Raw genomic sequence first — 12,628 nt, 5'->3', positions numbered from 1 at the left:
TTTGCTCATAGTGTTTAATAAATGCCTATTCATTCATTTGTTCTTTCATTCATCTTTAACCAGATTCTTTGCTCTTAGAGAGTTGACCTTTGTAATCCATCCATATGATTATATCCTTTTTTAAATATTGTGAACTTTGTGCTCTTTTGCTGTAGTACTGTCTTGGTAAATATAAGGTAAACTTAATTTGGTTCTTGTTAGACATTATTTCACTCTTCCCCCACCCCCAGTAAAATAAATAATGATAACTCATACTGCCTTTTTGAGAACAAGGGAATAATATTTGCCAAAAATTTTTAGAGATGAGATGCAAAAATTGTTGGCTGAGGATTGGAATTTTTTATTCTCTCAGTCTCTGTCTCCTCTTTCCCATCTCCCAGCCTGTCCCAACAAATTATTTATATATTCCTCTTCCTATTCCTCTTAGGAATAAATTAGTTGATAAGGGTCATAGATTTAAAACTAGAAGGCACTTCAGAGGCCACAGTGTTCAATCTTCTTCTCCCTCCCATTTTACTTTCTTTCATAGACAGACTTTACCTAATTATAAATAAGAGTATATGTCAGGGATCTTGAGTTAACTTTTGTATACTGACCTACACTCTTTCTGAATTTGGGCAAATCATTAAATGTTATATTCCTTATTTGATCTTTCTTTGTGATTATGTTGCTTTTCTGTGACTTTGAAAGATGTGTGAGTTTTCATTGACAGCTTCTAAAGTTCCAAAGAGAACCTGGGAGAGTGTCTTATCAATAGAAAGCTTGCTCAGGCTTTGATCATTTTCTTTTTAATACTATATGTCCTTATCCTCTAGCTCCCTCCTTACCTAGATCTCCTCAGTGTAAAACAAAAAACTTCACTTAACCCTATCATCCCAAGATATTTTCTTGTTTCTCTTCTTTTTCCCAGCCAAAGTCATGTAAAATACCGCTTGGTTCTCTCATTCACTTCTTAACTCCTTGCAATCTGGCCTCTTACTCCACCCGCTCACTGAAATGACTCTCTTAAAGGTTACCTGCTGTCTCTTTTTGGTTATGAAAGTGAAGGCTTTTTCCCAGTCTTCATCCTTCTTGACTTTTTGGTACACTTTTTTCCCCCCACACTCAGGTGAACAGCAGCCTCTCCGTTCATACTAGTAGATTGACACACATCAGAAGGCTCCCAAGACAGCCTATTCCACTTTTGGATAGTTCTGTGCAACTGCCAACCTCTCTACCCACTGCTGCTTCTTCTGTTCTCTGTGAGTTTGAACCTGGATGACAGGAAGAATGATGATACCATTAGTTGAAACAGGAAACATATGTTTTTGTTTTTGTTATTAATTTATTTTGATTTATCAACAATCACTTCCATATGCTTTTGAGTTTAAAATTTTTCTCTCCCTTCCTCTCCACCACCCTCCCTGAGAAGGTACACAATCTGATGTAGGCTGTACATTTACATTCCTATTAGACATATTTTCACATTAGTGATATTGTAAGTAAAAATTAAGACCAGTAGGAGGAACCATCAGAAAGAGGAAACAGAACTCAACAGAAGAGAAAGAAAAAGACAGCAATTCAGCTTCCATAGTTCTTTCTTTGGATGTAGATAGCATTTTCCATCACGAGGCCTCTGGGGATGTCTTAGATCCTTGTATTGCTGAGAAGGGTTAAGTTTATCAATATTAAATCATCGCACAAGGTAGCTGTTATTGTGTACAACGTTCTCTTGGTTCTGCTCACTTCACTCAGCATCAGACCATACAAGTTTTTCCAGGTTTTTCTGAATTCAGCCTGTTCATCATTATTTCAGAGCTCTCCTTGAATATAAATATATTCCATGATATTCCTGCCAAACAGTCCTTTGACTTTAGCGTGAAGACCTTCTTTGGTGAAAAATTCACAGTTTTTTCTTCAGTCCTTCCAAGATAGAAGCAGCCCATTTCATTTTGGGGAAAGGTCTAATTGACAGGAAATTTTTCTTTAGGTTAACCCAAAGTAGTTCTGCCCTGCAAGGCCAATTAAAACACTGTAAATTGCTCTGATTACCCTTTAAATATTTGAATAAATCTATTGTATTCTCTCACCCCACCTCTTTTCTTCTCCAGGATAAATGTCCTCCAGTATGATATCTAAAAAATAAAATTAAGGGGTGAGAGTGGATTATACTGGAAGAAGGAAAAAGGGAGAGGGAGAATGGGTTAAATTATCTCACATAAAAGAGAGAAGAAAAAGCTTTTACTGTGGAAAGGAAGAGGGGGGAGGTGAGGGAGAATGAATGAATCTTACTCTCATCCGATTTGGGTTAAGGAGGGAATAACATACACAGTCAATTGAGTATGGAAATCTATCCTACCCTCTAGGAAAATAGGGGAGGAAGGGGATAAGAGAGGGGGGAATGATAGAAGGGAGGGCAGATTCGGGGAGTGGGTAATCAGAAGCAAACACTTTTGAGGAGGAACTGGGTCAAAGGGGAAAATAGAATAAATGAGGGGCAGGATAGGATGAAGGGAAATATAGTTAGTTTTTCACATGACTATTATAGAAGTGTCTTGCATGACTACATATATATAACCTATATCAAGTTGGCTGCCTTCTCAGTGAGGGTGAGTGAGGAGGGCGGAGGGGAAAAAATTTGGAACCTGAAGTTTTAAAAACAAATGTAAAAAAAAGTTTTCACATGCAACTGGGAAATAAGATATACAGGAAATGGGGTATGGAAATCCATCCTGCCCTACAGGAAAATAGAAGGAGAAGGGGATAAGAGAAGGGTGGGGGGATAGAAAGGAGGTCAGATTAGGGGAAGGGGTATTTAGAATGTGTGCCATCTTGGGGTAGGGAGAGGCGTGAGATGGGGAGAAAATTTGGAACTCAGTCTAGTGGAAGTGAATGTTGAAAACGAAAAATAAAAAAGATGTTTTCCAGAAAGGAAAAAAAAAGTATCCTCCAGTACTTTCAACTGATGGTTCTGAATATCCTTAGCTTACTAGTTGATCTCCTTTGAATATCCCTTATCCTTCCTCCCCAAAACTTAATGTAGTACTCTGGATGGTACCTACCCAAGGTAGAAGATTTGATGTCATATATTTAGAACTGGAAGGGGTAAAGGAGATCGTCATCTAATCCAACCCCTGATTTTATAGAAGACAAAGCTGAGGTTCTGAGTGGCTGACTTGCCCAAAATCTTATAGGTAGTAAGTAATAGAGTCAGAATTTGACCATGGGTCATCTGATGCCAAATTTGGCACTTTCCACTACACCACATTGTCTACCAACAGCAAGAATATGACTTCAGCTCTGTATTTGTTCTGAAGGTTGTACTTCATTAACATAGATTTTTGTTTTGTTTTGTTTTTGTATTTTCTCTACCATCTTATATTGCTGGCTTATATTGAACTTGTAACAAGTCCCCTTAGACAAGTTCACATTGAGCTTCTAATTTCCTCACCTGTAAAATAAGGAAGTGGAACTGTCTTGATGATTTCTTCCTGCTATGAGCCAGTGAAAAACTTTATGTCTTTTTCACATGAATAACTCTTCCATGATGAATGTTTGCAAGTGATATTTTTGAGTCCCAAGTGCTGCACCCTACATTTTTCCATGTCAGATTTATCTTGTCACCTTGGGGACTTCCATTCCAGCCTATGTGTCTCATTTGTCCTTTAGATCTATAAAGTTGGGACGACCATGTTTTCTTTACTTTGTATTTCACTCTCTTCACTGAAGTAGAATGCTATGAATATATTATATTAGGAATATGTTTTTGACATGCTTTGGATAATAATAGCTCATATTTATGTATCACTTGAGAGTTAGTAAAGCACTTTACATCTATTTAATCCTCACAACAAGTCTGTTGAGGTAGGTGGTATTATTAGACCTGGCAGATAAAGGTGATGGATCAGTCAGTCACTCAGCATTTATTAAGCTGTTACTCTGTGATAGCCACTATGGTAAGCACTGGGGATATAAAGAAAGACAAAAGGCAGTCCTTGCTATCTGGGAATAGAAATACATTCTATATATATAGAGTAGTATTAAAAGAGGAAGGCATTAGCAGCTGAAGAGGACCAGGACTTTCCTCCAGAAAGTAGAATTGAATTTGTGTTGAGTTTTGAAGGAAGCCAGGTAAAATGTGAGGTGGTGGTGAGGTGACACAGCATGGTAAACATAGGGGAAAGACATTGTGAAGGAATGGAGACTGGAGATGTAGTGTCCTGTTTGGGGAACTGCCAATAGGGCAGTATAGTTGGACCATGCAGTGAATTCATGAAAGGGTGTAGGGTATAGTAAAGGGCCTGTTTGTGAAGAGTTTTAAATGCAAAACAGGAATTTATATTTGATTCTGGAGATAGAGACACTAGAGTTCCTAGGGGGCGGGAGATGCTTTAAGCATAGGCAGCTAGGTGGTCTAATAGATAAAGAGTGCTGGACTCTTCCTGGGAGTCAGGAAGATCTGAGTTCAAATCTAGCCTCAGACATTTAATAGCTGTGTGACCCTAGGTAAATTATTTCATCTCTGTTTGCCTCAATTTCCTCATCTTTAAGATGAGGATAATAATAGCAGCTCTCTCCCAGGGTTGTTGTGAGAATCAAATGAGATAATAATTGTAAAGTGCTTACCACAGGGCCTGTCACATAGCAGTTGCTTAATAAATGCTGGTTTCCGTCCTTGTTTTAGAAAAATTACTTTGGTAGCTGAGTAGAGAATGGATCAAAGTTAAGAAAGACCAGTCAGGAGACTTTTGCAGTAGACCAAGTAAAAGCTGATGAGGACCTGAACAAGGGTTGTGTCTGTGTGAATGGAAAGGATGTATAAGAACTTTTGTCAAAATAGAAAGGACAAGATTCGGTAACAGATTGGCTGTATGGGGTGTGTGGAAGTGAAGAGTTAGGGATAATACTGATATTATGACCCCAGATGAGTCAGAGAACAGTGGTGCCCTGAATAGTTATAGGAAGGTAGGGGAAAGGGTCAAGGTTAGGGAGAGGGAGGAGAGAGGATAACGACTTCATTTTGGACACATTGAGTTTGAAATGCCTATAAGACATCTAGTTTGAGATGCCCAAGGTGCAGTTGGAGATGAATGGATTATAGCTCAGCAGAGAGACTTGGGCGGGGGGGGGGGGGGGGGGGGATCTCAGAGATAATAATTGAATCCATAGTAGCTGATGAGATCTAGATTTAAAAGAGAAGAAGGCCCAGGACAGAGCTTTAGGGGATATTGCAGAAAGAAAGCATGGTATGAATAAAGAACCAGCAAAGAAAACTAAAGAGTGATCAGACAGGGAAGAAGAGAACCAAAAGAGAACAATGTCATAGAAACCTAAAGAAAGTATACCCAGGACGAAAGAGTGATCAACTGTGTCAGAGATGGCAGAGAAGTCAAGGATGAAGATTGGAAAAAATGTCCTTAGTTTGGGAATTGAGATCATTGCTACGTGTGGAGAGGCAGTTTCCATTGATTGATGAGGTCAGAAGCCATAGGGTTTAGAAGATAGTGAGAGGAAAGTGGAGGCTCTGGTTGTAGATGGCTTTCTCGAGGAGTACCACGAAGAGAGGGAGAGATACAAGAAGATAGTTGGGGTGATGATCACATCAAGTAAAAATCAAGGATTTTTTTAAGGTTAAGGGAGACATAAATGTGTCAACAGAGAAAGGCAATTGAGTGAGATTGACAATAAGAGTAAGTGTGAATGATAGTTGTGTCTGCTGGAAAAGATAGGGTCAAAGATAGAGGGGTTTCTCTTGGCAAAAAAGAAGGGCCATCTTTTTTTCAGAGACAGGAGTGAAAGAGATGTTGAAGTAAGACGTCTAAGTAATTTAACAGGAAGGGAGAAGAGAGCTCTTGGCAAATGGCCTCAATGTTTTGGGTGAAGTTTAGGGGCAGAAGTTATGGTGGGAGACAATGTTTGAAATAGCTCCTGATGAAAGTAGAATAGTGAATCTTCCTAGAGTCCAGGTCTTACCATGTCAACCCTCTAATAAGTAAATTCCAGTGGATCCCTATCCAGGATACAATATAAAATCTGTCATTTATTCAAAGTCTTTCATAACTTGGTTTTCTCCTACCTTGTCAGTCTTACACTTTGCTTTTCTCCCCTCTCTTCCCTTCCCCTTTGAGATCCATTGACACTGGCCTCTTTGATATTCTTCACACAAGATACTCCCTTCCCTCACTCCAAGTATTTTCACTGGCTGTTCTATGTGTCTGGAATTCTCTCCCTTCTCATCTCTACCTTCTGGCTTCTCTGGCTTCCTTCAAGTCTCAGCTAAAATCCCACTTTATACAAGAAGACTTCCTTATTTGCCTTAATTCTAGTGCCTTCTTTCTTTCAGTTATCTCTTGTTTATCCTGTTATATATCTTGTTTGTACATAGTTTTCTTTACATGTTCTCTCCTCCATTGGACTTGAGAATAAGAACTGTCTTTTTCCTTTCTTTGTATTCCCAAAAGTTAGCATAGGGCTTAGTAGGTATTTATTTTGTTGACTTGACTTTGGCAAACTAATTCAGAGTAACAAAGCTTTTTTAAGTCCAGGGGGAGAAAAGGGCATGTTAACTTTGAAGAAAACAGTTTGAGCAAAGAATGACCTTTGCACTGATCTGTTTTAGAATTTTTTCAGGAACCAGAGTGAAGCTCACTGGCCTATCATTTGAAGACTAATGGATTTAACAAACTGAAGCTTGTCTAGTGACCACTGACATGAATGTGACCATGATGGGGAAAGTGGTGTCATTTGTGTGATCTTATTCATTATAATTCGGCATCTGGGCAGTAAGAACAAAGAAAGTGAATGATGAGTGTAATGAATTCTTGGGGTTTTGGCAGAGTGTGAGTGGTAACAGGAGTAAAGGCTTCAAAGGTTGATGAGAGGGGAATAAGTAAATAGTTAAATTGGTCATCCTTCGGGTAAAGATTGTACAGGGAAGTAATTGAGGCTAAAACAGACATGATGAACTAGCAGAACAGAGAGAGGTGGAGGGACTGAGGTTGCAGTGTAGACCAAGAATAGATTTAGGAATGAAGTAGAAGGAGAGGTAGAAGGACAAGAGGTTAGGAAGTAGCATTGGAGTAGCACTGGCCCTACCAGTTGGGTTGAGGTTAAGATAGGAAAAGTTGTTGAGGGCTCTGTTGTCCTCAGGAGGATAGCTAGGTTTTACTTCTGGAAGTGGTGGAAGAGATTAAGTCAGAAAGAAGACTTTAATGGTAGAGTTCTTAAAGGGTAGTTCTTCTGGGCAGTTGCCCAGAGCAGGCTAGGAACCAAGCAGGTGTCAGGCTGAACTGAATAGGGATGAGGGCATGGGAAAGAATTAGGAAGACAGGTCATATGCAGAGCACTGGTGCTATAAGATAAGAGGCATTGAGCCTGTGATAGTCAAAGTTCAGGGAGTACAGACGGGTTTGGCAAAGACTTTATTATATCACTTCCAAGGTTCTAATGATCTTCCTGGGTCTGGGGCATGTTCAGGTCAGGACCCAATTGGTAACAGATTTTTCTGCTCGAGTCCAACTTCTTTCTGTGTTCTGGTGATTTATAGGAGGGAAGATTTTTTTGCTAGTAGTGAAAAAAGGCAATATGTAAAACTTGTATCCAGGCTTATCTGATTATGTTGCTTAATTATTTCTTGATTGGTTAAAATAAAATATGAGAAACTTATTGGAAAGATAAATGTGCTTTTTTGAAGGTAGGTAAGGCAGAAACTTAATTTTAGTGCAATTTTAGTACCTACTGTAAAAGTCTTAACATACCTTTCTTCGCTTTAATAACATGTTAATCTTACATATTTTTTTCTTCATTTCTAGGGTTCTTATTGGGCAATAGACAACAATCCCAAGGAAGACACACTGCCTTCACGGCCAAAGAAGAGGGCGAGATCTGTAGAACGGGTAAAGCTTTTTGTCTTAGGCTTACTATGAATGTTTTCATGTAGATTAAAATATAATTTTTCAGTTTTCATGAATGTGAATTTATTGAAGGCAGAATAGTATTATAATTTGTAAAATGAAGGGATTTGGATCCTCTGTTTCCTTCTAACACTGAATTCTCTTATCCTAAATATTGTTCTTTTTCCTTTTGTGTAGCACTTCATATTTTTCAAATCAGTTCTTCATAGCCATCATTTCATTTGAGCCTCACAATTACCACATTAGGCAGTTAGGCAGAGATTATCCCTGTTTTGTATGTTAGGCAACTGAAACAGTTTGCTTAATATCAAGCTGTTTTTATATCAGCTGTTATATGTATCAATATATAGTTGGCATTAGTCATTGCTGCTAGTCAGGAAGGAATAAGACTAGTCCCTCCATCTCCTGATTTCTGATGTAATGAATGTTTTTACTTTTTATTGCTTCACCAATTTAAGACAATCGGTTTTGTATAATAAAGTTGTTTCCTTTTGTTTATCTTGTTACTGGAAATTCTCTGTAGTTAAATAGTCGCAATTACATAAGAAATCCTTTCTTCAGACCCTAGCCATGTTACTATCACATCGTATAACAAATTCCTAGCTGTTTGCTTTTATAAAACTTTTCATTTGCTGGTATGCTAGGAAAAGCAAGCTATATTTGAGATCTTTACAGTTGTTTTCTTTTACTCTTCAGTATTCCTTGCCCCCCATATATTTCCATCATCCCATCCAGAAATTTATTGCATTCCTCCCAAATAAGTGTACTGAGGTCTCTGATCTTGGAGAAGGAAAGTGTCAGGAATGAAGGTATTCTATTCTTCAAAAATGTCCTTGGTCTGAGGCTAGTCTACTAACAGAGCACTTCTTTTCACTTGGAAATTAATTGTCATTTATGGTAAGCTCCTTAAGATTTGAAAATAGTATTTTTCACCTTTGTCTTTCTGAAAATTATGAATTTGACAAACATAAATAATTATGTATTACAAAGAACACAAAAAAAGGATTTAAATGATACCATGAATCTCTGTTACTTACAGCTTGTTTTTCCTTAAGTGTATATTGAGCTTTTAATCTCCTTGGAAAGTCCTTGCAAGAATCAGGGTAGGGGAAGGACTAAGAAAATAAAAGTCCAGGAGAGATGTTTGACAGAGAGGAACAGATTTTGTTGACCATTCCTAATCAAAAAGTGCTCTGACCTAGAGCATCAGGACTTAACCTAAGTTTAGTAGGAAATGAAGTGGGGCCTGATGCCAGGTGAAGAGATAGCAGACGTAGAACCAGAAGGCATGCGTTCAAACCCTGGCTCTGCTATTTACTACTGTGCATCACCTTCGGCATGGCACTTTCACATCTCTGGTGTTGGGTTTCTTTGTTTGTAATAGGAGAAAACTGGATTAAGGGCTTTTTCTGATTGTAATATTCTTTGGTTCTGTGAATCAGAGCCCTGAAGTGTAACAGCTTTGAGGCAACAAACTCAACAGTTTCTGGTTTTACCATAGTTTTAGGAGGTTTAAGAAGTTAAAATCTGTGTCTTTCCTAGCTATATAGATCTAGTTAGCTTGTATTATCATTTTCACTTCTGCTCTGACAGTACCACCTGATTGGTTGATTATACTCAGGCCTGGCATGGTAAAGACCAATACATGCTCCAAATTTACAATTTAGTAGCTGAGACAGCAAATTTTGACCAGATTGTCCCAGAAATGCATCAGCCCTGAATACAAATATGCATTATTATTTTTTAAACCAATGTGTACAATTCTGAATTAGTTAAAAACTGTGAAATAGCATTTGTTATTTCATAATATTTTTAATTTATTACTGGGGCAGCTAGGTGGTTCAATAGATAAAATATTGCATCTGGAATCAGGAAGACATGAGTTCAGTTTCAACTTCAGATGCTTAGTGGTTGTGTAACCCTAGGCAAGTAACTTCACCTTTGTCTGCCTCAGTTTCTTGTTCTTTAAAGTGAGGATAATGGCACCTATCTCATGGAATTATTGTGAGAATAAAATGAGATGATATTTGTTAAGTGCTTTGCAAATCTGAAAGTGCTACATAAATGCTACCTATTATTATTTGAATATACATATAGAATTAGGTTTTGTAAATTCCAAATTGGATCATGGGTCATGGTAGGGGGAAAACTCAATCACATTCAAGACCCAAGGTATCATTGTGCTTCTTGCAAGTAATGTCCCTGTTGTGGGTCATTGTTTTTTCTACCTTTTCTTTCGCTCTTTTTCTCATTGTAGTTCTTAGAACTTTTCTTTTTTTCCAGTTCTTGCAGAAACTGATTGAAAACTTATATACCTCTTTGATCATGAGTTCTCTGTTTATTATGTTTTTAGCACAGTTTCTCTTTATATGATATCATGTACACATTTTCCGTGTGGGAGTATGTTACTAATTTACAATGGCAATCAGTAAGAAAACAGGAATCAGTATGCAAAATTTTACTTTCCACACTTTTCCGAGGTTTCTCCCTTTTTGTCTTTTGAAGAAAGGCTATATTTGGTTGCTATACTTTTAGCTTTCTTTCTCCCCCTGGAAAAAAAAAGGATTAAAAAAAGTAATAAATACTTTATTACCGTCAAAAAATTGAGGTAGGCGATAAAATTCTTTTCTCCCAAAGTAACTTATGAAGAGACTGTTTGTTAAAGAGCAGTTGTGATTTTTGTTAATGGAGGGAGTGCCTTCACTGATAGAATCATTGGTGCTTTAAGTATTAAAGTCATAAATAATGTAACTCATTGTATTTATTTGTTGTCTACCTTCTGGTTTTATCTACAAGTGCTCTCTAACCAATTTACATTTACTTGGCTCTCAGGTCAAACTTTCTAAAACCCAATTTTCTCCTTAATTTTTGTGTTATGTGTATACTTTTAAAAAAAATGCTCATAAGTTTTCATCTTTTTTTCCTTTGTTGTATTTTGCAAACAAGCTAGTACTCTGAATCTATCACTTTGGGGTTACATGTGTCTGCTTACCAAAGAGATTAAACTTTTGTTGGCTGCAATGCTTTCAGTGATCATTTAGGCCTTTTGTTATGTCAACTTGTTTTGCATTGGTTGAACTTTTCTAAGAAAATCATAATAGAGTTATTGCTTTCAGTTTTATCTGTTTTCCATCTATCAGAATCAATAGTTTGTGTAAACTGCTCTAATTGGAATTGTTGCAGTTGCTCAGAGAATCTTCTGATCTTTATCTTTTCTTCTGACTTTTCTAGTTTGCACTGGCCACCCAATGATTATCCATTTTTGACTCTGATAGCTGATCCTTTATAACCAGTTACTATTAGGATGTAGTCAGTTTTCATTTTGTAAAAATTTTATTTGTTGTTTTCATATCCAACATCTTCTGATTATCTTTTTGAAGAACATATTCACCACACTTTTCATTCCTTGATCCTTGATTTTATTTTCCAACGTAGTGTTAAAAAAAATCCTTATTCTGTGTTTTAAGTACAGATCTTCCAGAGGCAATTTTATTTATTAAATTATTCTAATTCTAAAGATCTCTCCTTTAAAAACCAAAGGAACAGATAGTCATCCTGCCTTTGAAAATCCCTCACCATAGCCATATCTACTCAGTTTGTAGTAACAATTTGTAGTAGTCCCAGTGTTACAAAGTTTAGTTAATAATTTTGATTCATCACTCAGAACAGTAGTCACAACTCTTGGTCTACCTCCACACCCTCTAAGGATTCTCATGTTCTCCTAGTCAGAGGTGAACTCCAGATAGTTCTATTACTTGAATTAATCTAAGACTAATTCCCAAGTTGATGAGGCAACTCCCTTCAGAATTTGGTGGCCTTTGATAAGAATAGCATAAAAAAATTTCTTGCAAAATATTGTTTTGGAATTGATTGTTAAAGAAAAACTGATAAGGGTTTCTCATTCAGATCTGACTAAAGACTCTGAAGTACTGTTCCAGTATTGTAATGTGTAGACGAAAGAGGGAACACAGGGAGATGGGTAGCAGTAATTTTTGCCATTTCCCCCCAGCTTACTTCCTGTTGAAGTTACTGAATTTTGAAAGATATATTGACTTCAATCAGAGACTTTCATCAAGTCCTCATAGAATTTTTCTATTTATCTTCCACAACTGATTTTGTCTTGTAAGATGCAGTTACCTTCATAGCGTTCATCCCTTTTATGTCCATTGTGAACTCTGCTAGGCATAGTCAAAAGTCCTCTCTATTTGGCATTCAAAGCCCTTCATAACCCATACCCTCCCACATGCCTTTCCAGTTTTCTTAAATCATACCTTTCCCATGTACTCTTCAATCCATTGACACTCAACTCCTTGCAGTTCCTCACATAGGACATTACATCTCTTGGCTCCAGGCATTTTCACTGGCTGTCCCCTTTGCCTGGAGTGTTCTCCCTCCTCATCTCTGCCTCTTGACTTCCTTGGGTTCCTTCATGTTCCAGCCAAAATCTCACCTTTTATAGGAAGCCTTTTCCAGTCTCCTTTAATTCTAATGCCTTCCCTTTGTTGATTATTTCTTATTTATCCTATATATAGCTTGTTTGTACATTGTTTTTTGCATGTTATCTACCCCACTAGATTGTGAGCTCTTTGAAGGCAAGGACTGTCTTTTGCCTTTTTCTGTATTCCAGGAGTTCAGCACAATGCTTGGTACATACTAGATGTTAATACATACTTACTGATTGATCCACCAAGTGTCCCCTGGAATTGTTCCTTGTTACTTTTGAGAGTGTAATGAAA

At 37.4% G+C, this 12,628-nt stretch overlaps 1 protein-coding gene across 4 annotated transcripts in view; it reads left to right on the top strand.

Moving 5' to 3' along the window:
- Positions 1 to 12,628, top strand: part of FOXJ3 (forkhead box J3) — a 167,277-nt gene that overhangs the window by 104,949 nt on the left and 49,700 nt on the right. For all 4 annotated transcript variants that reach the window (XM_078145506.1, XM_020983437.2, XM_020983434.2 and 1 more), the window contains one exon: positions 7,791 to 7,874. In XM_078145506.1, the coding sequence (XP_078001632.1) occupies positions 7,791 to 7,874 (84 nt within the window). The remainder of the gene's footprint in view (positions 1 to 7,790; positions 7,875 to 12,628) is intronic.

This window comes from Phascolarctos cinereus, unplaced genomic scaffold (assembly GCF_003287225.1).
Source record: "Phascolarctos cinereus isolate Bilbo 61053 unplaced genomic scaffold, phaCin_HiC Scaffold_726;HRSCAF=1367, whole genome shotgun sequence".
Lineage (NCBI taxonomy): Eukaryota > Metazoa > Chordata > Mammalia > Diprotodontia > Phascolarctidae > Phascolarctos > Phascolarctos cinereus.
Note: the sequence above shows the minus strand (reverse complement) of the source record. Positions and strands in the feature narration are given on the sequence as shown.